Source organism: Stylophora pistillata, chromosome 2 (assembly GCF_964205215.1).
Source record: "Stylophora pistillata chromosome 2, jaStyPist1.2, whole genome shotgun sequence".
Classification (NCBI taxonomy): Eukaryota; Metazoa; Cnidaria; class Anthozoa; order Scleractinia; family Pocilloporidae; genus Stylophora; species Stylophora pistillata.
In genome coordinates this window covers 15,360,235-15,386,768 of record NC_142520.1, presented here as the reverse complement: position 1 = coordinate 15,386,768, position 26,534 = coordinate 15,360,235, and the positions used below count along the sequence as shown (strand labels likewise).

The following is a 26,534-nucleotide window of genomic DNA, read 5'->3' as shown; positions in this document are numbered from 1 at the left end:
TCGAACCACTGAGCACGAATGAGAGCGACTGCTCCCAGGCTAGATTGTAACATATACATGCACGTTTGAAATATAAAAAGGAGTCTGAGACTTTCGAAGAAAAAATATCAAGCGAAGTTTTAGCAATTCATTATGTTTACCCTAGCGCAGTGGATTTTCCGTTTTCTGTCGTGACTGACGACTTGAAAGCTGTACAATCAATTTGTCGCACTTAACTTTCTCGGAGCGTGATGTAAATATTGCTTCAAGATCAGAAATGAATAACTATGCTATTTATGAATTGTAATAAGTATTCGGAGATAAGCTTGACTGCATTGACGTTCGTTTAATTTCATGTTGAGATCATTGTATTAACTCACGTCGATCATTTCAACACACACAGAAAGAGAAGTCTTCTGGTTAAAGACAGATTTGTTTAAAAATTACTACGTGAATGGTGACAGCATTTGTTGAAAACGTGACGAGAATTCAAGGTTAGTACAATCCTTCTATTTTTCTCGTAGATCTTTGTAAACCAAGTTCTTTCAGTTCACCTGATACTATTTCAGCGGAATATTGATTAAAACGGGTTTAAAAGTCTCTGAAACTGCAATGGAACGCTCGGTTTGGTGAACAAAGAGCATGTGTTAGCTTCAGGCAGTATTTCATTACTTGTTTTGGTCATAGTAATAAGAAAGTTGTAACTGCATTGCTCCAAAGTCAGTGTCCATTTTCCTGTTTCAAGTTTGCCACACCTGAAGATCTCCGTAAATTCTTAACTACTCTTTCAAACATGTTCTCAAACCAAATTTCACAGTACTATAGAAACACTAATTAATTTTAACCTGCATGTCTATAAATACCTTTGCGTTGCTAAAGGACAAAGTCAGTGTGTGTTGTCTCGAAGGACGCCACACACTTCCTTTTGCTTTTCTATGTCTGTTTAGTTATTGATGGGTAGTAATTATGTATTCCATCAGAATCGTTAGATCATCAGTTTATATATTCCTAAGATTACAAATGGTCACTCGTTTGGAACCTGACGGTATTTAGGGCGCGTCAATGCCAAGGAAGACTCCGATAAAAACTTTTGAGTTTGTATTTTTAGTTAGAAGTACGTCTCTTTCAACGCCACGCATCTACTTCAGCATAACGTAGCTAAGCAGCATTGAATTCTAAATGGTAACTTAGGTAATTTCCGTTTTCGCTCTCAGAACACGCAAGTTTTGATGATTTCACGTTGCCGTTTTGCAAAGGACGGCTATAAGAAATACATTCGAACGTGTATTAAGCTATTACCCGCGGGTGACCGCTTGATTATTAAAAACAAATTTGGGACTTTAACCGGGTGACCGCTAAGTACGGTGCCACTGATTGCAGGTTCATCTGTATATAGCGTTTTTAAACGCAGGTGCTCAGCTATTATTCTGCTCATTAAATATTTTGTTTTACCACCTCCTCGTGCAAGCGTGGTTTGCCCCTTTTAATCACACACGTCTTTGAACGTAAGTTATAGTGTGGCGGTCGGTGCAGAACGTCATAAGTTTTATCTGAGGTATTTCCCGCCTCAACCCCCTAAAAACAACAACAGGAAATGACAAAATTCGATGTCCTTTGGAAAATATGGAATCTGTTAAATGTTATGTTTCGGGGAGACTGGTGGGGAATGAATCCTATCAACTTAAATCTTCCGCTGGTCTCTTCCACAACCATATTTTGGGCTGTCATGCACCTATCCAGAACATTGTGTGATAGCTTAAAGCAAAGAGTCTATAATTCATCAATTCCTCCAGGACGTAAGATTCGTCTAGCTTTAAATGTGTCCTAAATGTTTCGAGGCACAGGAAACAGTCATGGGCAAAGTCAAAAGGAAAAAGTGACTTTAGACAATTCAGTTTTACATCACAAACTTTTGAACCTGTACAGTATCAGCTGCTTGTAGAGAGCATTCACCCCTCATTAAGCACTCTGGTAATCAATGTCCATGATTAAAGGCTACCGAACAAAAATATTTTCCTCTTCTCGTACGTTTGACGTCAAAGTGTCGTAAAACAAAAATGTCGTACATAAATCGTTGGCGTGTACAATGAATAAACATTCACAGACGCACAAATTTCCTATGGCGACCTCATATTTGCGTCTTTTTTCTTTGAATGATTGGTTTGGACTAATCATAATTTGCATCGAAATTATAACATTCTTCTTACAGCCGTTTACCTCTCATCTCCACAGATCGATCAATATCAAAGCGTTGACGTTTTGAGAGCCATCTTTTTGGACAATGCGTTTATTGGGTAAGCCTTTTATGAAGATTACGCATGTTAAGGGTTCTTTTCTGTGCTCGTTTTCTTTTTTTTTTTTTGTTATTTAAAGTCATGTATATGACTGATTAACTGCAGTTCAGTTTTCGTTTTATGCTTTCTAAAAAATGAAGCAAACCGTGCATAAATTGCGGCATTCACACGACGATTCTAAAAGTGTACCTCACGCACTTTCTGCAAGCTACCGTGAAAGAAGTTACAGCGCAAACTAAAGCTCAGAGTAAATTGAAAATGTACGATTTTAACGCGTAAATGATTCCCTCTTGCAGGATTTTTGATTCGTTTGAAGAGCGAGGGAAAAAAACCAAGAAGTAGAGTCGAAGAATGTCAAAGAATATCCGACCCGAAAGGTAACTCTCATGATGTTTTGATTCTAACCTCGAAGTCTCGGTATCTACTAATGTTCACGGACTTCTCGAATAACTGCATTGGACTATCAATATGGCGCAGCAGATGCAAAGGCCCAATGGTTAGAGCGCTTGACTTTAAATCGAAGGTGAAATGGTAAATTGGCCACCGTTACGATTATAAAAGCTGACGTTTCGAGCGTTAGCCTTCGTCGGAGCGAATAGGGGAATTGTGGGTTGTGTGCTTTTAAAGGCAGAAAAAGGAGCTACGTGATTGGTGGGAACATGGCAACGAGAAAAACACGAATAAATAAGTGGAATGAAGAGCGTTCGTTGATACCTGTGGGATTTAGACTGCCGGTTTGAAAGATGAGCTTTTGTTCAAGAGTTTTCAAAAGCTCATCTTTCAAAAGTTCATCTTTCAAACCGGCAGTCAAAATCCCACAGGTATCAACGAACGCTTTTCATTCCACTAATTCATTCGTGTTTTTCTCATTACCATGTTCCCACCAATCACGTAGCTCTTTATTCTGCCTTTAAAAGCACACACAACCCACAATTCCCCTATTCGCTGCGACGAAGGGCTAACACTCGAAACGTCAGCTTTTATAATCGCAACGGTGGCCAATTTACCATTTCAACTTTGTTGAAATATTCAAATTATTTCTTTACCCCCCCACCGACGTAGCCCCAAGCAGTTTCTTTAGAAACTATCAACCGTTATTCATTTAAATCGAAGGGACTAGGTTCGAGCCCTGGCTGATTCACTGTTCTCTGTTCGTTACCTTCGAGGCGCGTCTTTCTAACTGGGAGTATTATTAGTAACCGGCCAATTCTCAGGAAAAGCTGACAGAAGTACTATAATAAATCTAGACATGCAAGGCTATGGGCCGGTTCAGTTTAATCAAACAAAGTTTAACCATTGTTTAACAAAACCGTGTTCTGAACTATCTTCATTTTAGCCGAAACTCTTCTCTGTACATTTATTTTTGTGAACAGTGTCAAGAGGGCCGAGAACTAACAGTCGAAATGACATTTATTTAATCAAGACAACCTTCTCATAGATTTGGGTTAGACCTCGTTTGACATAACTAGCCCTATCTGTCTTTAGATTAAACTACATAAGGAGCAATCTCTTTTCACTTGCTATGTACAAGATTTTAGTTTATAATCTCTCGCTTACTATAAAATGATCTACTGATTACAAAACTATTAACTTTTTCAGGCCGCGTTTCTGTGGGCAAAGAGAAGAAAGAGTGGAATCAGCTCCATACTGCTGCAAGAGACGGTGATATCACCAAAATGGAATCCTTCCTCTCTGGTGGAATTTGTATTGACTCGCAAGAAAGCACTCATAAAACACCACTGATGATTGCCGCTTTTAATGGCAAGCTACGGGTTGTTAAATGTCTAATTGAAAACGGAGCAGATATGTCGTTAGTAGACAACAGTGGATGGAACTCATTACATTTTGCCTCACAGGGGGGTAATCCTGATATCATTGATCTCATAGCCAGTCACGTGGCAGATATTGATTTACGCGCTCCTAAGGCTTTCACTCCTCTTATGGTTGCTGCTGATAACGGCCGTCTAAATGCCGTGAAGTATCTTCTAAAATCAGGAGCAGATCTCTCGTTGGAAGACGACAATGGTTGGAAACCTTTACACCATGCCGCACGAGGTGGTAATACCGCTGTCATAGAACTGTTCCTCAGTGACATGGAAGAAATCGACCCCAGGGCCAACCGAGGTGAGACACCATTAATGATTGCTGGTTACTATGGCAACCTACAGGCTGTAAAGTACTTACTGGAAAAGGGAGCTGATCCGTCGCTAAGAGACAAGAGAAGATGGAACTCGTTGCATCATGCCTCTAGAGGAGTAAGTCCCGCTGTTATTGAACTACTTCTCAATCACGTGCCTGATATTGACTCAACAACAGGTCAGCTGTATACGCCCTTAATGATCGCTGCTGGAAATGGTAGACTTGAGATCGTAGAACTTCTCGTACGAAAAAAAGCAAAATCGAACGTGAAAGATAACAATGGATATGCTGCAATTGACTGGGCTTTGCACAGTCAAGAACCGCGCAGTTCGCATTATTATTTTGCTCGACCCGCCCTAGCATTTGAAATCCCAAATTTTGAACAGTGCATGTCCCAATATTGCAATTGGTAAACAACGAATGCTAGGAAATAAATACATGTATCCGACAAATAAAGTTAAACAATGACGAATTGAGAGTGTTAGAAAATGGAATTCGTCTCATCATCTCAAGGAGTGTTTTGGCTCAGATATCACTGAGTAACTTGTAAGCCATATGACTAAATTAACTTCAAACCAGGTCAGTTCTGCGCAAAATTTGAGATATCTCCGGTTCGTACGGTGAACACATAAATGGACGCGTGGCACATGACAGGGCTTTGCGTTGAAAAGAACCATATTTTAATATATTTTTTATTACTTTTGCCCACCCACCTTAGTATTTGGGCCTAATTAGTTCAAAAGCACCCAGATAAAGAGCGCGGGGGCCGTATTGGGGAACATTGACCCGACGTTTTGGCAGTGCAGACTGGGTGCAGCAAGGTGCGTACAATAACGACCGAGGGCCAATATTCCCCATTACGGCTTGAGCAAGCGAGGCTAGAAAGTAGGTTATTGAATGGCAATCAAACCAAACTTGAATTTACCAGCTTTCAAAAGCAAAATTACATGGCTTAGGCTTAGGACCGTATGGCTAATTCCCAACCACTACAAACCAATTTATTTTCAGAAAAAAAACTGAATGAAACCGTATAGTTTCAATGTTCCCAGCATTCAGAACAGCGGACCACGCCAAGCCTCGTATACTTTCAAGCATAAGGAATAAAAGTATCGATTTCTATGTCCTTGTTTTATTTCTTTCTTGCTCCAACACTCTCGAAAACTCGCTTCACTTACTCGTCTTCAGTCGCCTCTCGAGTTTTCGATTTTACCGAAATAAACCCGCGAGAGATTCGCTTGGATGAGACAAAACCTCTGTTTCTCTTCTTACCGACGTCTACTTAATCTTGGTAGTTCTAGTCTTCCACAACCCTGTGGCCACGAATTTGAAAGAGACTGGGTCAGAGATGAAATAATGTTTTAAGTTTTTATGAAGTTTGAAAGGAAAACTTCAATTTGTACTACAGAAAGTTTAATTCCATCCTGGTTAGCTAAAAATTGCCAAGAGGAGCAGCCTCCAAACACAAAATCAAAATACAAGATCGTATTTCTCCTCATTTATTTCCGATAAAATTCTACGATTTAATATACGGCCGCTACGAAAATAGCTGCATTTAGTAATAAATATGAGCGACGCGGATTACGATGTACTCTTCTCCTAAAATTTTCATCAGGCAAGCGAGAAATGCAGGACAGTTTCTCCCATGGGAAGATAACTAACGATAGTCTCGGGTGAATACTGTTTCTTTCCATTACAAAAAAATTTTTATCTCTAAGAAATACATGGGCAAGACTATTTTCGTTGAAATAATCCATAGAAAACAACAGATTTATACCTTGATAAGCGTGGCTTGCAACCAATTTGCGCAGCTTTGTTTTCTGTGAGGTACTATGCTAATAAAAATGTATCCCTACACATTCTCCCAGTAAAAAGAGGAAGCGTAGTCTTGACAAGCGAGCGTGAGACGGATTTGTTAGTGTACTGTACGAAAAGAAAAACAGAATGAGAAAAATTATCTTTCACATTCGCGAAAGCATGGAAGTGGAAAAGTACTCCTCACAAGCGACTACCAATTTCGTAACGGCCCTAGCTTTCTGCCCCCGCGAATTTGTTCCAAATCCCGCTGTATATTTTGAATTCATTATAATCCACCCGTGTAATAGGGTGGTAATTTGTGTTAAACGATTCTAGTTGGTTCTATGTCATAAACACTTTGAAAAGGCCCGGAAAAGTCCCATTTCTAAGTTAAGGACTTAAAATTACCCACAGACTGGTAAAAGTTACTTAATGAGTTGCTTCCGAGGAATAATGTCACACCAGTAGAGGTTATGTTGCGATAATATCCGTCTGAATGTAACACGAGTGGATATTTCTACACAAAATGTTTCTGTTCCAGTATGGCGTCGTTGAATAACGCAAAATAGAGATTCCAATACAGCATCCGTGTGGAGATGATGATGCTAAAAGAACACGTATATCACTCAAGGGCCAACTGAATCTTGTCAAGCGTGATACTCCATGTCATGCAAGGTCACGCGACGATTTCGTATTCAGCCAACAAGTGTCATACTCTGAGGAGCATGGGTACTAGCTACTGCCAGCAGTAACGGAACATCGTTGTCATCCACACTGCAAAGAAAAATGAAGGGGAAAAAGACATTACCATCGCGTTGAAGCGCCCCTTAAAAGAGTCCTCACTTTACAGTGCAAGTTACCACGGTAAAAGTAGAAAAAAAAAACAACAACAACAACAATAGCACGAAGGTTACATACACTAATGTTCACAATTTATTTTCATTTGCTGAAAAACTCTCAAACAAACAGACTGAAAAACCGATTGCCTCTGAGTATAGACGGACCCCACTACGCCCAGTTTCTCCCCCCCCCCCCTCCCCCTCCATCCTCTACATCCTCTATTTCAATAGACGGACACAAACTCTCGAAACGGAAACTCTACCTTGGGAGAACGTTTGTGTAAAATGTCTCAAGAAGAATTATCACAAGAAGGATAAACCCTTTTCAAGGGAAGAGAGGCAGTATATCGTTGAAAAATTTCAAAGCAATGTTTGGGACCTCGTACATCTTATTTACCTTAGCATATTTGTGATATCACTTCTAAATAACTTCCGTCTTTCCCGATATCTCTCTGTTATAACCTGTACAAAGAAACAAAATGGATTCTATAATTGGTAACTGTACTCTTCGGGTGTAAATCTATACAGGCACTGGAGTAATTTTCAACTAGCTGTATTTGGCCGTAACTCCAAAACGAGTTCGTTCACCCCAATTCTACATTACTGTATTGCGTTTAATTAACAACACTGATCATTTGGCCAAGTTAAAAAAAAAAACCTCAATTCATCCAAAAAATACAAAACAAAGGGTTATTTTCAATACCAATATTCAAGACAAAACCAGTGCCCTTGGCGATCGTTGTTTCGTCTCTCACGCCAAACTCTTAGCCGATCAGATGCAAAACTAAAATCAATCACGGACTTGGTCGCCTGCGTTTTCCCGCGCTTTTGAAAGTTTGGTATGTTTACGTTGAGTTCTCATTGGCTCTCAAAAGTATTTTCCTTTCTTCTGATTGGCCTCTGCGACTATTCCAGCTTTGGTTTTGCGACACTTCTCCCAAAGGCGTCCTATTAAGCAAAGAATATCAAGATGCTATCCTACCTTGCTCTTTAGATATATCTCTTTCAGTTTATCTTCCAGGTGCATTAGACACTGCAAAGGCGAACAACAATACTCTGATTACAATCAAGCCACGAGTAACCAATAATTATTTTGTCAAATTCCCCAAATGCAATCTAAGAAGGAATTTGATGGTGAACATGGCAGAACACAACTACCGCTGCCCCATGAAACGGAATAGACTTGGGATAGAGTTTAATTTTTTTTCTGGGCAGTAAAATACGGTTGAAATTTAAGGGTGACGGTGTGTCTGGCTGTACCACACACACATTTCTTGGAGCATCTCGCATGTGATCCATTAAAAAAAAAGATAAATTCAACGACAAAAGTAGTAAGAACTGATCAGTACTTACAAACTCTGCTGACATTTTGATGTCCCATAGGCCACTGACTGAGGACAACATCGATAACACCAAGTTGGATACTTCCACTTGTTGTTCATGATAAATAGGATCGCTGAGAGAAAAAATCACAGCAAAAACGTTGAGCGACGAGAAGACTAAATTACAAATAAATTCCAGAAAAAAAAAAAAAGCAAAAAATTAATTAGAAAAGCTGGTTCTTCAAGGGATCAAGTATTGTAGAGGGAAGACAGGACTTTCTCTGACAAACAGTGATAACTAAATGATTCCCGAACCTTTCACTAGTAATTTCCGAACATAATTCACCGAAAATTTTTTGTTTCTCTGTCTTCTAGTTCTCACACCCTGTCTTACTTTCAGTGTTCAAAAACTGTGAAGAGAATACCGTCCGGGTACCGATTCTCCTTGAAGTAAAAGGAATAATTGAAAATACAAGTATGCTCTTACCAGGTTGACTGTTTCCGATTCTTTTTCATAGAAACAACTTCACAAGTCCTGCAACAAAAGCCAGGCGGTGAATTTCAACACTACCCGCGCTAAAGTTCTAAAAGCTAATAGCTCGTTCTGAAAGTCGCGATGACACAAAAACGACCCCAATCATGTACTTTTACAGGTCGCATTGAACTGTCAAAAGACAACACTGTTCACTGTGAAAGATTAGAAGGTTCTGCCTTTCTCTTTAATGAATCACTGTGCAAACAAATATAAACTGTGTTGTTTGCAGTGTTTTCGTTTCCAATCTCCTCAGACAAAAAAACCCCACAATTGACCTTATACATGTATTTTATCTAGTACCTTGCCATTTAAATATATCTAGGCTACGTGTCCTTTACACAAACTGTTGGAAAACCGATGAATCATGAATACTTACCATTTATCAGTGTTGGCGATGATACACACTGCTTCTGAAACAGGATCATCCACAACTGAATGCTGCGACACAAATATTATAAAAGAGCTGTGAGTCATTATTTCTTCCCTAGGAATAGTCACAAGTGACAAAAACTAGAGTGGATTTCATGCACTTGCCACATTATTTTTATGGCAAAAAACAGCAATGCCCAAGGGCTCGTGCAAATCCGTTTGTCTTTCATTTTACTTCTGCTTATTAACACCAAAATTAATTGTTGTTACCTATACTTATACAACTCACCTGCAATGCAAGCTTCAGATCAGCGGATAGTCTTCCTCGGAAATCATTTTCCTGAACACCTTGAAGAACCAAGTCTGGCAGATAACTGTCCACAATTCTGAGTTTCAAAGAGAAACATCAAATTGAGGTAAATAACTGTAAGCTGTGGTCTATGAAATCTTGAAAATCAAATATACAGATTCATCAGTTCACAAAGTTTCTTTAAGGACAGCAAAAGAAACATGGAGAAGTCTTTCAACTAACCCTGCAAACATTGATCGTCCAAAGTTGTTGAAGATTTTCCAGTCATCTGATTTGCTGCAAAGTTAAAATAATTTTTTAAGTACATTTAATATTCTTTAATTCACAAATGGATTCCATGTTCCTGTGCATTTAAATGTCCTTGAAAGCTTTTAAACTAATAGATTCTATGACACTGTTCAGCAAAGAACACAAATCACATCAAAATCTGGTAAAAAAAAAAAAAAAAAAAAAAGTTGACACACAATGTAGTATTAGACACTTCCTGTTCTGTTCTAGTGTCCCGTGGCATGCTGGGGACCAAGTGATTGGGGCCCACCATAATATTGTTTTATTAAAGCCAAGTTTATTACACACGAGGTGCAGCCAAGTGTGTCACTAAATTGAAATAATGGAAAAATTTCTCACCTGTTTGAGGAGGAGCTCACTTCTTCTGTCCTAAAAGAGTTAAAGGGGAAAATGTGCATGTACTTGTTAGTAAATGACAAGAACCCTTTAAAATCGCAGTAGTATTCTGGAGAAAGGGAAAGAAGGAAAAAAAAAGAATTGTCAATGGCAAAGACTGTAACAAATTATGATTCAAAGAATAATTATTTTTCAAAAATTTCTGTACCTAGGTAAAGGAATTTCTTCAGGCATCTGCTCATCCTCCAGTTGACACGGGACAACACTTGGAAAACTTTCAGGTTTTTTAATGGAGGGTGAGTTTAAAGGGCTCTGATGAATTCCTGAATCAGCTGATCCACTTCTTCCATAAGACGCTATAGTCTCTTCAACATCAGTACATCTTTCTAACACGCTGTTTCTCAGGGACAAGGAGTCTCTGTCCTCAGATACACAACTGTCTGCCTCAGAAATCCGACGGCCCACATTTTCATTACAGTTGCCAACTGAATCTCGCCTTAGAACAGCCTGTAAAATCTTGGTTGTTAGACAATTGTTTGTTTCTGTGAGATGATGGCTTTTGCCGTTTTGCGGGGACTGAAGTTTTTCTAGACACTGAGCACGACAACGAACACACTCCTGTTTTCCACAACTCTTGTCAGAATCAACTTCCAACCCACAGTAACACTTAATCTTTCGTCCTTTAGGAGCAATACTTCCTTTTTCAGATGCGTTCTTGCAGCAGTAACATTGAAAAGAGTTACAATGATTATTGGCCAGAGCTAACAGGCTTGAGTCTTTCACAAAATGCTTCAGCTCCTTGTGCACGCCTCCATTTGAGATCTTGTTACATGTGCAAACAGACTGAAGTATTTCCATGCCTGTGAGCTTTTCCCTAGTGTTTACATCAGAAATTCTTGCATTGCAATGCAAACAATGTGTAAATCCATTAGTACCTTGCAACTGTGAAAGCAATTGCTCCCGTAGAATCTCTTTCTTTTCTTTGTCTTTTAATTTGTCATGTAAAGCGCAACTCCCCTCGCTGTTCTCTTTATATTGCAAACAAACACTTGGCTCAGTAAAGCTTTTCCCAGAGTTTTCAACTTCAGAAACGGATTTGCTTCCACACTGGGAGCACACAGTCTGTACACTTTCCTGGCCAAAACAAGAAAGATTTTCCTTTGTATCATCATTGTCTTCATCATCTCTTCTCTGTACATGTTCAAACACCTCCGTACATCTTATGAAATAACTTAGGATATTCAATACTTTTGAAACGATTTTAGAGTCTTTCCCAACAACTACAGTCCTTGTAACACGAAGAGGAAATCCGACTGCCCCGTACAAGTCCCTGAAAAAAGAGAAAATAAACTTGCTTTGAGGTAAAGCCATGGAAGCTTAGTTTAGTTTAGTTTATTAGCTTGGCCAACCAGCAGGGACACCGCAACAGCTTGCGCCAATTAAGGCAGGCCCAGTTAACCCACCCATCCCACCCCAGGGAAGGACATCCATCACACAGTAATCTCGTGTGTGGGAAATTAACGTCTCCTACCCCCAACCCTGCAGGAGACAGGACCTCCATTTATTCATCCCTATCTGAGAAGACTAGAATATCTAACCATTCCTTGATGTTATAGAAAGGTAGCACATTCTTCTCAATTATTGTATGACCTTTGAGTGTTGGTCCGGCTGGGGCTCGAACCCTTGGCCTCCCGCACAACAGTCCAGCACACTATCCCTTGGGCTAACTGGGCAGCGGTTAGCTGTTTCTAACAGAAAGACCTGTTTCTAACAGAAGCTGTTTGTAACAGAAAGAGTTTTCCAGTAAAAATTTCCAAAAAAAAAAAAAAAAAAAATAATAACACAAACTCTTTCACTCCCAAGATCTCTTTAGTCTCAATACTCTCTGCCATTTAATTATCACGATGCCAGAGTAGTTAAGAGAATTTAGTATTGGATTGACAACAATAATTTTCCCTAATTAATAATTTTTCTTAATTCTCATCACTTTTCTGCTTGACATTATACTGATATTGTAAGGAGAGTTACCAGTAAAGGGATGAGATTGGAAAAAAAAGGTCACGAATCATATCTACAAAAATGACTGTCACATCTGAACAGCATGGGTCTCCTTAAATCAGTTACAATAATCAAGGAGTAAATAAATAGAGGTATTGCATGGCAACACAGAGATAAATATACGAAATTTCTCTTACAGTGTTAAAAAATATTTCACAGGTGAGCAAAGCAAACAAGAGTCTAAATATTTTTCAACACTCAAAGAGAAATTTCATATCTCTGCCTGATCATGTATTATTCTGTTTATCATATAAACACCAGTCAAAAACCAAACCATTTCACTTTTGCTGTGAAATAATTATGCCATTTATTATATAACCATGGTAAGGGAGTTATTTTCTTGGGTAAATATAACATGTTATTTTCATGACTTAGTGTAAAGATATCATGTTTTTGCCCAGAAGCTCACCTGGTGTTTCATTAGTGTTTACATCATAATAATAAATGTGTATTTCTTAATAAAGAACCAACCAAGGTATTCTCATACCCGCATCAACTTCAAAAGATCAAAATTAAATTAAAGTACACTTGGTAATCACCTTACCCTAGCTGAGCCCACAGTGGATTGTATGGATGTGACTGAGCAAGCAGATCCAACTGTAAATATAAAAAAAAAAAAGAAAAAAAAAGTGAAAGCAGCATTAAATGAGTGCTGAGAATTTTCTAAGCTGCCTCATATTTTTGATAATAAAAATTAACGGTAAAAAACTACGACATTTCGAAGTCTGCATGACCTCATTATCAAGTAAAATGTTAAAACTGATGTAAAATTGTAGCTCAGAGATTATATACAAATAAAATGTGATAACTTCATTAGAATAATGAGCGTTCATTGTTATTGGTGTTTAGCATGTCAGATCGTGCAGTATATGTTTAAATAAATACTTTTGCACGTATTGAGTCAGACTGCGTGTTTAGCTTTGGTTTTTGTTCGCGAATGAATAGCATTTCGTGAATTAGGCAGTCCATTTTTCCGCGGCATTTCTTGAGAACAGTAAACATTTCCTCTAGGCTAGTGGACGCTACACTGTGGGCTTCTTTCAGATTTCCTTGTGAATTCCACCAGATACATTGCTTGAAGAGTATGTTAATACCAATGATGATGACTATACAATACATGATGAAGAAATTATGATTGACACATCAATGTTTCAAAAGACAATTCTCCTGCCAACAAGAAAAATTTTCCTTGTTTACTAGAACTTTAATTATTTCCACAATGCGATAGAACAATCTGACTCACAGTTTTGGAAGAATGTTTGTCCAGAAATGCTCGGCTAGGAGCTGTTCCAGCAGGCATTACTGTCGACACCCACGCAAGATGATTCTGCAACACAGCTGTCAGAATGGCTGCCATGAAACTAGGAGAGGAAAAAATTCAATATCAGTAAATAAATGCTTCTAATTTAGTACCTGGATTAATACAAAAAATCAAAATCATTAAGACGGCAACTGCAATTATCACCCCTACAATAAAGTCTTGAAAATACAGTAATGTTAATAATTACTAGCAATTATTAAGACGTGACTGACAGAACACCCTTCACGACTTTCCATGCAGTGCCAATTTCTCTTTACATTTCCAATAGGAAATAAAAGACAATTTAAAAGGGGAATATAGCAATCCACCATTTACCAGTTGCGGCATTAGCTACACTTCAAAGTTCATGCAGTTCTTACAAGTTTGTCTCCCTGCTGTTTCCAACTTTGAGGCAGTCCACCAACTCAACCATGAATTTGTCACAGAGCTGAGGGCGACGCGAAGAATGTGTCATCATGTTCAGCCAAACTGGTTCCTGAACATATCAAAACAAACTGTGTCAATACAAAAAATGAAAGTTCATGGCACTGATGCTTGATTTAAAAGAACAAATTTATGTGTTGAATGTTGTATGAAAGATGTGATATACTCCTACAACAAACACATTAATGAGGCTGAGAACAAAATGCAGTGTTAACTGGGCTGTAAGTTCGGTTTTTCTCTCCAACCAAACAGCTGCCATCATTATCAATATCATCAATGTCTTGTTCTTTTTTTAGCTTGTTTGCATATTAACTGAATTGCTCCATGACAAGCAGCCACCATTTTTTATACCATAATATATGAGAAAAAAAATTGCAGACAGTTAACAGGTAAAAGGCAGGTAAATTTTCATCAGGTAGTGTTCATGTTGACTTGGGAAAAAGAAAGCTGTAATAAAACTCAATACGAATTTCATTTACAGATTTGCTTACATTGTATTAATTGCCTCAATTTTGCTGATTTCAATTATACAGTTTTGTTTTATGAAAGGCAAATCACATAATATTGCACAATATGTCCATCTCTTTTAAATTTCATAACAGTGCATCAGTTGAAGTAAATAGTGAAGGTCTGATAAATTATGAACAAAGTAAGTCCATTTAGCTTTCCTATTCCTTACCTTGAGTCTTGGTGTTGCGAACATGTTGTGAATCGTGTTTCGAAATGTGTTCACTGCCTGTCGATATAAGAAATAAAAGGCTCAAGTATTGTACAAACAAACAACCGGTCAACTTGATTTACATTGATACACAAGCAACACCATGTAAGAAAGAAATTATGAGATGAAAGAGGAAAACGACAGACAGACAAATGGGTAATCAAAAGAAAATAGGTAACCAAAGAATAAAGTAACACACACATACAGAAGACAATAGCAGACAAATGGCAATCTACATTTTAAAAAAAAATCAACACATTTGTCATTTTTATCCTTACCTCAATGACTTGACTCGTAAATAACCTCGGCTTGCCAAAACAGGCATTTTCGATAGACACTCTAAGTTTCATTACATGCAATTCAAACAAAGGGAAATGGGCAAAAAAGACACCTTGAAGAGCTCTGTGGAGAAATGAAAACATGCCACCATCAGTACCATTTATGAAATTCAATGTAGAGTGTTGAATTACTTCAAAATACGATATCTTTCTTTGAGAAATACAAAACTGGTATGCACATTAAACATACATGTGCAAGGTTTGATCAGGACAAAATCACATTATGTCACTAACATCAGAGTCCCTCCTTTGTTAAAAATCTAGCACACCATTCGAAATTAAACAAAGTTAAACAAAAGACTGCCTCATACATACAAGTGGCAGATTTAGAGGAGGGGCCCTTGCCTTATTTTGGGTAAAAAATTCAACTGCAGAAAAAAGAAAAGCCAGAAGATGTACCAAACAAACAAAACCACCCCCCCTCCCCCTCCTCTCCTTAGCTCAAGATCTGGATCTGCCCCTGCATACTAATGAGCTTCTTTTGGGCACATTTTTTAAACTTATTTTGAAAAGTTGCATGTGTATGCATACTTTTTTTAAATGCAACTCTTGTGTGCATTTTGGGCCAAGTACTTCTGAGCTGTACAGCATTCTGAGCAGCAATGAACAATGTAGGGTACATGTATATTAGCTAGACAAGATGAAGAATACATACAATGTAAATAATTAGAACAATATGAATCATACCTGCTTTTTTCTTCGTTGTCGCCAAGAGTAAATAAAATACCAATGCCAAGCTTTGGTCTCCTTCCCACTGGTGGAGAAATCTACAGGGAGGCATGGAAAAATAATTCATCAAATTAAAAGTTAAAAAAAAAAAAAAAGGAAGTTTCCTTCATTGCCCTTTTCAATAACATGCTAGCTGTGAAGTTTGGGATAAAATCCACGAAAAAAAATGGACATCTCGGGAAACAGGCATCAAGTTTTAGAAGGTCACCTCCTGTGTTGTGATTGGAGGATTTCAATCCATTTTTTTCATTTCTGATCCCAAGAAGTGCTATTGCAATGATGATCAACAGTTCTAAGCATGTAGCAAAATCAGATGTTCAACTCTAAACTTTGCACATCATTGGAAGGCACAAACACCTAAATGAATTTGTGTTTGATTTTTCAAATTTCTGAGCTGGGTCCGAGTTTAAGGTCTGGAGAGCACAGCCCCCATGTGGAAATTATCAAAATAAATCTGGGAACTTACAACTTCTGGTAACTCTTCGCTCTTCCTTCCGAAACTGTTGTCAATGCTGGTCACATGGCTCCGACGGAGACGTCTTTGGTAACTGCCACAGGGCGAGGATGCTGAATTAAACCCTAGTGACGTATTACCTTTGACAAAAAAAAAAAAAAAAAAAAAGAAATGAAGGTAATTATAAATTTTGTATTTTAAAAGTATTTTCTTGAAACCCCACTAACAGTGAATATTGTTATTCCTGTTGAGAATTATAATTAGTTAAAATAATCAAAATGCGACAAAAGTACTGATTGAGCCCATAGAACTCCTGTTTGCAAGACAACTTAGAATGACTATGACAAAAATCTGCACTAAATGCCTATTTGAAGGATAGAGATGCACTATCTCAGACTTAGACAGCATCCCTAGGCATTTATTTTCAACAACAAATCATTGCTACTGTAGCTTAGAAAATACATGAGCAGTGTACAGGTCTCTTGAACCTGTGGCATCTTACAGCATTTCTCATAGTTCCAAGGTTTGGGGTAAAGCAACAAAACAGTACTTTCTACCCAACAATAATAATAATAAATAAATAATAACTTTTATTTATATAGCGCTCATATCTTAAATTCATGGCACTTTACAACACTGTACGGGGGACTTTACCAGACTGCTAGGCAGTTTACAATCAAATAAAGGCGAATATAACAGATGCCCCCTTCCCCCAATTCCCAGTAAATAGGCCAGACCACATCACAGTAATCTCGTGAAGTGGGAAGTGGGTTCTTTAACATCCCCTGCCTAACCAAATCAACTAATTAATAGATGCAGGAGATGGGACCTCCATTTATTCATCCCTATCCAAGAAGACTAGAATATCTAACCATTTCTTGATCGATGTTATAGAAAGGTAGCATAATTATTCTTCTCAGTTATTTTAAGACCCCGAGTGTTGGTCCGGCCGGGGCTCGAACCCTCTACCTCCACAAAATGCAAGTGTTGGATGAAAAGCCTTTTAGTAGCCAAGAAAAGAGAATCCTTAAAATGTATAAGAAGGAGCATTAAGGTCTATTAGAAACTGCAAACTGAAGAAAATATCCTCTAAAACTGCAAAACTGCTTTAAAAATTCAATCAAAACCAAAACCCCAGGTAAAACTGTACAGTGGTGAGAAGTAGAGCACAGAAGAGAAACATGAACCCAAATGGGAAAAACCAAAAACCACATCAGATACCAAATCTGAATACTCATTAGTATTTTTGGTGCAAATCAAAAAACCAAATGTTAAAAAATGGAAACTCGAAAAACCATAATGAACACCAAAAACCGAAAAACCAATGTTTTTCGGCACAAAAACCGAAAAAAAGAAACGCATTTAAAAAATAGCTCGAACTGCAAAACCAAAAATCCCAAAGCCTTAACCTCCTACATATAATTAACAAATGGTAAACACCACAGTGTACACTATGGAGTTATGGATGCATGCGGGAGGTTGCTATATAAGCACAAAAGAAGCGTAAGAGTCGCTCGAGGCGATAGCCAAGAGCGACTCTAGCTTCTTGAGTGTTTAGCAAACCTCCCAAGTGCATCACACCCATGGGCAAATGGGGGATGCTAAATTTTACTTTAGTTATGTTATAACATTCATTGGCAAACTTACTGTCAACAGATGCTGTGAATCCACTGTCTTCATCAGCATCAATAGCAACCACTGGTGAAGAGCCTGGAACAGCCATTGGCTTAGATGAAGGCCCTAAAATGATCAAGGAGAAAAGCAACATTTATTGTACATGTTCATGTAAGAGTTGAGATGGGAATCACTAGATATCAAGTCTGAAATCTTGTCTGAGCATCTGAGATGAGCTTCAACAGCTGTTAAACATGTTTCCCTTGCCCCCTTCTCCACTATACAATAACTTCCACTGCTTCATTTAGCTTCAAATTCTAACAAAAAATAAGAAATGTGTGGTGGACAATCAGGGCTCGACACTAACTTTTCAACTTAATAGCCAAGAGGCTAGTGACTTCTTAGATGTTAGCCAGGACAATTTCTATTTGTTTACTAGCAAAACTGGTCGGTGAAATTGCAAACCACTCGCCAAAACTGAATTTCTACTTGTCTGTGGCTAGTTGGCTGCTGTTAGTGTCCAGCCCTAACCATACAGAGAAGTGATATTGACGCCTGAGGACAGAAAACATTTTTACTGTCTTCTAAAAAAGGTGATGTTTTCTCACCCCTATGGTTCTCACAGCTAAGTTTCCAATAACAGCTTTAATTACATTGCTCACCGCACCCATGGGCAAGATGAAGCGAATCCTGTGTTCTTATTGGCTACCTGAGCAAGCAAGATGGGCCTATCTTGCCCACTAGAGATTGCCTACATTGATTAGAACTATGTTTCATAACTCTTGGACAATTTCAGCAATGGAAATGCAAAATGCTGCAGAAGATAGTCAAAACAAAGAAAACAGAAACGACTCTCTTGAGTTTGTTGTGCCACAAACACAGTTGGCTTTCTTTCCCAGCTTTCAAAGTAAACAAGTCATTCTTAATTCTTAATAAAGCAAAATCTTTTCGCATGAATAAATAAATCCTTAACTAACCAAGCTTGTTCGTTCAGGATGGCTGGATATTAGCCTTGTTCTTTTTTTTTGCATTTTTATGGACCTTGACTTCATCTCAGTCCATAAAAATGCAAAAAAAAGATCTTGGCCAATATCCAGCCATCTTGACCCCACACTTGGTTAATAACACATTTACATAGATCCCTGTATTGTTATCAGCATTCACCCTTATCTGGGTCATTTTATGTCACAAGTGTATTTCTCAGCTTTTCACAATGCATATACATCTGTAATTTGATATGTTATAATTGAATCCTCCTGGATATGAAAACACTCACCAAGAACAGAATCTTCAAGTTTGGATAAACTGTTCTGTGATGACAACGATCCACAGCCTAGATCATGTCTGTTTGAACTGTCTCCGATTCCTGAGTCTACATGGCTGCTGCTGGTACTAAAATAATCACTTGAATCGCTAAAACAAAAGAAATCATGCCACAAAATTACACACAAGAAAGAGGTTTAAACGCAGTACAACTTAAAAATAAAAAATTGAAAGAAATTTAATCATTTGGTCACAAGTTTGCATGAAGTTTCCTAATGTGTTAAATAAAGTGGAAAACCCATGATCAACCATACATGTACAAGTACGCACATGTTCATCAGATGTTTCCAACATGATTTTGGTCAAACTCCTCGTGAACCACATTTCTTTCACCTTTATAATGTTGTAATGCACTTGAAAAATCACTCAATAGAAGCAGTGATTTCCTTTTCAGGCAGTAATGTCATACATTACATTCATATGTCTTACAGATATTACCACTAAGAATCACTCAGTATTTGTGAAAATTCAACAAAAGGATTGCTTTACCTGTTTGAAAATTTATTTTACCTGTCATGCTCAAAATAAGGGAGAACATGGTCCAAGCATTATACTAACCATGATCAAAGTTGCAAATAAAAAAATTGTTTTTTTTTTTATAGAGGGGGTAAGTTTCTAATAATTTTTTTTTCTGAGTGTCAAAGGTGAACCACTCCCTTTAAATTGGTGCAAGTACATGTTCACAGCTTGAAAATTTAACACTAAATATTTGTCAGAAAATCAACTTCAAAGGTTTTTATTTAGGTCTAGAACGTTTAAGAAATGAAAAAGAACAAAAAATAATGACTGTTTTTTATTGAAACACCTTTACTATGAAGTGATCTAGAGGCTGTAACTTCGATTTCAGGAAAGAAGACATGATCAAAGTAACTCCAATTTGAGGAAAGAACCCATGATCAAATAAACTTCAATTTCAGGAAAGAACCCATGATCAAAGTAACTTCGATTTCAGGAAAAAACCCATGATCAAAGTAACTTCGATTTCAGAAAAGAACCCATGATCAAAGTAACTTCGATTTCAGGAAAGAACCCATGATCAAAGTAACTTCGATTTCAGGAAAGAACTCATGATCAAAGTAATTTTGATTTTAGAAAAGAACTCATGATCAAAGTACAGATGAGACCTACCCACAGCTGGGCAGAACAATTCTTGGTTGGACAGCAAACACATTTGTCAATAATAGCTGATGAGGAGTTCTGAAATAAACAAAACATGTCCCAGTTCATTTCTAAACTCTCCTAGCTTAGATTTTTCCTTGCTGTTTTTTCAATCTAAACTACAATTTACTCCAAAGATTTTCTTTTGAATTATAACAGACTTACACCTACATATGAAGTAATTTTAATATCCTAATTTGTAGTCATTCATACCTCACATGCCAAAAGCTACAACTCGGTAACTTTGTAATTATAACCTGACAAATCCTATGTCTGTAGCTTGAATTTAGATTTTAAAGTGAAATAATGGTTAACATGTTCAAGGATGGAGTGGGTTTTTGAACATTTCAGTCATCTTGAGACAGTTTAATCTTTTTGCTAAATAAATTGACAATATTATGTGGCAGATTAAATGATTTCAAGTCACAATCTTGTGATTTATAACTTGTATGATTGATATCTTCCATTTGTCCTTAGAAAAAGGACAAAAAAAATCAAACTACTTGTAGATAAAATTAACTTGACCCGAAACCCATTCCAAACTAAAATACATAATCAAGAAACTTTTCAATTTTCCTTTACAAGATGCCCTCACTATTAAAAAAAAGAAAAAAAAAAGTATGTAACTCTTTCAGTTTAACATGTGACTTTTAGAATCATACCTGATTTCATGGACTTTGACTGTTTGGCCCTTGTATGTCATTGCTACTGAGCCAAAGATCATCTCCCCCAACATTTTGGAATCATGACTTTGTCTTGCATACTAAAATGAAAATTGCTCAAAAGTTACAAAAATAATGATGGATAATCCAGCCATAAATTATGACAACCACTTTATCAGTGCTTCATGTGGTAATCCGCACAATTTACTTCCTGCACTCTTCCTGTAGTATTTTCCTCTCGTTACCATTTAAAATCACTTGCAGTTCTTGAAAATTTAATGGGTGAAAGGATAGCTGTAATGGCTTCAATGCATCTTTTAACTGTTGTGCTTATAAAATAAGGGAGAGCACTGCTCCACATAAGCTGATCACAGCGCATGATACAACTGAGTAATCCTTAGCCAGTCACATGTAGACATGCATGCATGCATTCATACATCACACAAGCAATAATTATTCACATGCATCATTGACAAGCACAGGGCCAAGTTAACTGCACAGTGGTATTTTCCTGGACAGAGATGGAGTTGAGGTTCACAAGAATTCAAAACGAGAAGAAAGGTCATGACCAGACCATTTTTACTTCATCTTCAGTAATTAATACTATTCAGAGTAACTAAGGTAACACCAGTTGTCATTACAATGCCTTAAATCCAACTTTTCAACAAAAAATCTTTCTTAGCTAAAGTACAGATAACTGGACATATGAAAAGACATGCAGGAGAAGAAATCAGACAGAAAGACTTCTGAACAACTCCCCTATATGATTGGCTTGGGTCATACGTCAGTGTCTGAGCAAATGTGCATCTACTCCACCTCTAACTTAAAAATAGTCAACTGATGACAAGTTTGGGATAATGTTGAGCTATGGGAGGGGTGGGTCTGTATATGCTCAGATGCTGTAATCAATAGACTAGCTGTATAGAATATATAGCTACCATGAAAATGTATAATGATGCTGTCCAACTATTCTTGAGCCACATGGCACTGAAGCTAACCTGTAATTTTGACTTCTGTGTGGGAGATCTGCTTCCTTTTTGCTCAAGCCTGGGACCTCCAGAGAGTCTCTTATCCGAATCAGAAATTCTATTCTGCCCTGCATCCTATTGACATAGATACACACACTTATGAAATACCTCACAACACTTACTGATTTGGATACAAGATTGATTAAGACAAAAAGACACAGGGCTTTCATTGATGTTTTCAGCAGGAGGGCAACTAGTTTTCACAGGTGACTGGTGGACAAAACATTTTGAAATGAACTTCTTTCTAGGATAAACTTTCCTCTAGATGGTCAAGCCAGGTGGGCAAATCCATCCTTGCAGCTGGTGCATGACCCTTAATGAAACCCCAGCCAGAAAAAAAAAGCTTTCTCCAAAATTAATACAACAACAGCTGTAGTAGAGTGATATAAAGAAAGAGAAATAATTATCATCAAAAGGATGATATGATAAAGTTTTTATCAAGCATCAAACTCTCATAGCTAAATCATTGTAGAGGTGTTGAAGAAAGTGAGAAGAATTGATCATGAGTTGTAGGGTGTCAAAGGGTCAAATATTGTGTCCTGAGCAAAGGGCAGAATAAAATGACCTCATGAGAGCTTGCCCTTGAAGCTTGGGGTCAAGAATCCAGCCTCTCATCCTAAGATCAAGAGTCCAGATCACTGACATTATCCAATTATCAATCTCACAAAAAACTTGCTGTCAATTATTCCAGCATCTTTAATTAAACACCCTGAGAACTGTCACCGCTAAGTTTCCAAAGAAACCAGCCAAAAAAACTACAGACTATAGACACTGAAGAACTGGCGTGCTATCCAAGGAATGTATAAATTATATGCAACTACATGTGACTATCTTAGACGAGGTTGAAATGGTAAATTGGCCACCGTAACGATTACAGAAGCTGACGTTTTGAGCGTTAGCCCTTCATCGGAGCGAAGGCTTTGTTGATATATCCAAATTATTTCGTTACTCCCACTGACGCAGCCCCAAACAGTTTCTTTCGAAACTATCAGCCTTATTTCATTTATCTTAAACGAAGTTTTATTATATATTTAAAAACTTATAGAATACCTGTTGACTGTCGCTCTTTGGAACAGCCTTAGAGTCAAACAGTAGGGTTTTTCCTTTCCGATCACATTCCTTGAACACCAGAATTCTTATCTCATCATGTTCCAGCTGCGGAAAGGGCCTTTACAAAGTAAAATGGATGGATGAGATATGAATTTCAATCTAACTAACTGCACATAACTATCAGGTTACTATCCATCCCATTATTTAGGTTCATTTTTTAATGGCATGCCTTGTAACGAGAAACTTCCCATGTAGACTATGAACATTCCTTGCTTTTTAGCAAAGCCTCACAAGAGTAAGAAAAAAAAAAAAGAAGTGGAAAAAAGAATGATGATAGTGCCCTGCGCAGAACGCAGTAGTGCGCATGAAAAAAGGAAAATAGGGTCCTGAGACAGACTTCTACAAAATGCTGGGACTGATGGTAGTCTGCTTTCCAAGTTAATTGGCTTTCAAGTAAGCTGTAATCCACAGTTTGTTTCTTCAGATGTTAAGTCCACCCTAAATTTTATTGCTTGAGTCAAGAGGGGTCTGAGAAAGACTGTTGTTTGTGAGGGACACTGATGTTGACAACCTGTACTGAAATCAACAACTCATTTAAGTGAAAAGGCATCCTTCAAATGATTTTTAAAACTCTGATTTGAGAAAATTGATACAATTTCCCACACAACTTCATTCCACATTTCTTAGTAAGTAGATCTGATTGAATAAATATTTCACATTTTCAAATAGTTAAATCCTTAACGCTTCTCTGTGCAAAAATGCTGCATGGCCGGTATGGCATGTATGTGATACTTATCAAGAGACAACAAAACACGATAGTTTTACAATATAGAAAAGTCAACAAGAACGACAGACAATGCTACGAAACAGAAAACGTCGTGTAATGCTTACCTGACAAAAAACTAATTATAGAAACATGGGCGACTACAAGTCAAAATTTAAGGGAATTAAACAGAATTCATTTTTATGGACACAACACGGCATTAGAAAGAGATTGGACCTTCGTCCGATGGTCCAACGATAGTATAATCATGTACTTAATGTAACTGATCGGCTATGGCCAGACAATGCGAAAGTTATGTAAAAAATCCTTGTCACGGTTCATTTGTAATAAATCGGAATGTTTTTAAGCTCCTGACATGCGTTATTTCTTTCTGCGGTTCAAAGCTATTTCCAATTTGTTTTAGTTCAGTTCCTCTTTTATAGAATGGTAAACAAAAATTTTCTCGTAAGAAACATAGGAAATTTTACAATCACACGTCTTAAGGTTAACTCCATATTCACATACAGGTCATACTCGCAGACGGATAAAAGTGAGGAAGATTCACATGACGGCTTGTACAAGCTCGACATATTTTACCAACAAGTTGCTTTGTAATAATTTGCATATGATAACGATTTCCATTCATAACATAGTCTTCCAGAACAGTCTTGAACGCTCGCGACTATTTTTTTTTTTTTAATGTAGGATTTATCTTGCATTACAAAAGAAAGGAAGTTCTGTAATATTGCTGTGTTCACGCGTACTTGAAACTTTAACTGTGGCAGGGATCTTTGAACAGTATCCTTGCGTTAACGCGAATTCCAAGAAAAGTATTTCGTAGACGATATCATTGTACACTTGCATTAGCTACTATTTGCATTCATGTTAATTTTTCGATCACGAACGCGAATTTCGGCAGGAAATTCTGCTACATTCTGAGTAATAGTAAGCTTGTAACACTGCAGTTTTAGCTAGTAATTTAACTGAGGTCTGACGGACAAAAAACCTAGAAAATCGTATCATATTAGAATGGTTTAATTTACCTTTTGGTAGCAAGAATTTCGTCTGGTGTATCGCTGTGGAATTACAAAACAAAGTTAAGCGTCGTTATAACGATCTTCAAACGAGGAAACGAAATCTTCCAGACGAGAAACTTACAGTTCGCCATCACTGTGCTTTTTCCCAGGTTTTCGAGCACCAAACGAGAATATTTTCGACAACATTGGCAGTGTTTTCGGATCTAAAAACCATTTCACACACAGCACGTACACATGCGAGAACAAGTAACGAGAGAGACGTGGGAAAAGGACGTCAAGGTCACATGATGCTACAAAACAGCTTTTGTAAGCACGTGATTGGCAAAAAATTCGCGGGAAAAAGTTTGTTGTCATTTGATTGGTTGCGAAATCTGATCAAGGAAGCAAAGAAACCCAGTGACAAGCGCGTGATTCAAGAGGTTTTCCTAAATTCATACCAAAATTGGGCATTTCGCGTTACAATCGATTTCAAACTTGGGCTTAAAACAAATTTTACGCAACGCTAATGATTGTACGATTCCTTCTAATTTGTTCCTGGTTTTTTGAGCTGACGTGAAATTTACATTTCTCGAATAAAGAATTACGCATAACTAAAAAATCATGTGGCTTTCTTCCTGCTTTGTCACGATTTCGTCAATGACTTTTCAACCGCTCTTTTTGGACCTCTCGGCTCACGTGCTAAGCGCGAGAATTCGTTACGTTAGAACCAAAGAGGTCGAAACATTTAAATGGCATTGTGAAATTTTAACACAGTAGATGAAAATAAAACATGTTTCGATTTCTTAATACGACGCAAAAAATAATTGTGATAACTATAACGATAAAAAATATATATATATAACAATAATGTCTCCATCGAAATCTTGCAATAAGTCCTCTTGGAATGCGTGACAACTAATGGTCTTCCCCTTATTTACAACAAAGGTTACATATGCAAACCTGCGATTTTTTTTGGATTTGGAAAATCCCATGAGCTTCTCCTTTTCCTCTGAAGTTCACTTTGAACTTGAAGGGCCGTGATAAATAAACAAATCCACAGTCAAAATACGCCGAAAATATGAGCGCGCGTTTTGTTCTCTGATCTCTGCCACTACCACCCTTATCCTTCAGCTTTGATCCGTTGAATGAACTGTAAACTTCTTCTGCCAGCTGTTATGTTAATCTCGTAAGTCCCGAGACAAAAACATGAGCAAGACTGTCACGTTTGGTAACATGAGCAGAGCACCCTCTCCCCCAGTCACTCCTTCTTTTGCCGCTGGCATTCCTACCCGTGGTGCATGGTTTCCGGTTGGTACGATGGACTCCGTTCGAGAGGTTCAAATTTACAGTGCCCGTCTCGAGCTCTCCACTCAAGAAATGGAAACCAATTCAGTGAACTTCCGGGAAAACCTGCTAAAAAGGGGAAAGAGAGAGAGAGAGAGAAGATATTTACTCGACTATTGCTATCATCTCAGGCAGGCCAAAAAAAAGAAAAAAAATACTCATTAACAAGCGTGACCTTTTATATGGTATCAAATTTGTAGCATTTTTGATGTGGCGTTTATAAAATGTGGAGATCATTCGAGAGTGGCTTTCATTTCAAAATCATATTTTTTTAAATCACCGACAACAATTTCGAGAAATCGTATGTGGATATCAGAATGACACAGACAC

General features: G+C 37.7%; 2 protein-coding genes across 6 annotated transcripts; one reads left to right on the top strand and one right to left on the bottom strand.

Moving 5' to 3' along the window:
* Nucleotides 1-182: 182 nt before the first annotated feature.
* Nucleotides 183-5,531, top strand: LOC111343845 (uncharacterized). 3 transcript variants are annotated; one of them, XM_088748695.1, is made up of 5 exons: nucleotides 183-473; nucleotides 1,088-1,137; nucleotides 2,212-2,273; nucleotides 2,570-2,650; nucleotides 3,873-5,531. In XM_088748695.1, the coding sequence occupies exons 3-5, from the start codon at nucleotides 2,261-2,263 to the stop codon at nucleotides 4,823-4,825; spliced, it is 1,047 nt and encodes a 348-aa protein (XP_088604821.1). In that variant the 5' UTR covers nucleotides 183-473; nucleotides 1,088-1,137; nucleotides 2,212-2,260; the 3' UTR covers nucleotides 4,826-5,531. The 3 variants fall into 3 exon arrangements, with proteins under 3 accessions (XP_088604821.1, XP_022806771.1, XP_088604820.1); XM_022951036.2 differs by lacking the exon at nucleotides 1,088-1,137 and having other exon boundaries at nucleotides 186-473; XM_088748694.1 differs by lacking the exons at nucleotides 183-473; nucleotides 1,088-1,137; nucleotides 2,212-2,273 and adding an exon at nucleotides 2,336-2,486.
* A 361-nt stretch (nucleotides 5,532-5,892) lies between these two features.
* LOC111343844 (folliculin-interacting protein 2) lies at nucleotides 5,893-26,011 on the bottom strand. Of its 3 annotated transcripts, none has more exons than XM_022951034.2 (25): nucleotides 25,821-26,011; nucleotides 24,888-24,920; nucleotides 23,082-23,199; nucleotides 22,002-22,106; nucleotides 21,004-21,104; nucleotides 20,312-20,380; nucleotides 19,137-19,273; nucleotides 17,894-17,986; nucleotides 16,259-16,386; nucleotides 15,751-15,830; nucleotides 15,004-15,127; nucleotides 14,687-14,743; nucleotides 13,944-14,059; nucleotides 13,507-13,624; nucleotides 12,808-12,860; nucleotides 10,414-11,535; nucleotides 10,209-10,238; nucleotides 9,804-9,857; nucleotides 9,561-9,657; nucleotides 9,279-9,340; nucleotides 8,855-8,902; nucleotides 8,399-8,501; nucleotides 8,028-8,078; nucleotides 7,443-7,507; nucleotides 5,893-6,980 (listed from the first exon to the last, which is right to left on the bottom strand). In XM_022951034.2, the coding sequence occupies exons 1-25, from the start codon at nucleotides 25,850-25,852 to the stop codon at nucleotides 6,902-6,904; spliced, it is 3,075 nt and encodes a 1,024-aa protein (XP_022806769.2). In that variant the 5' UTR covers nucleotides 25,853-26,011; the 3' UTR covers nucleotides 5,893-6,901. The 3 variants fall into 3 exon arrangements, with proteins under 3 accessions (XP_022806769.2, XP_022806768.2, XP_022806770.2); XM_022951033.2 differs by lacking the exon at nucleotides 25,821-26,011 and adding an exon at nucleotides 25,003-25,159; XM_022951035.2 differs by lacking the exon at nucleotides 24,888-24,920.
* Between the last annotated feature and the right edge of the window lie 523 nt (nucleotides 26,012-26,534).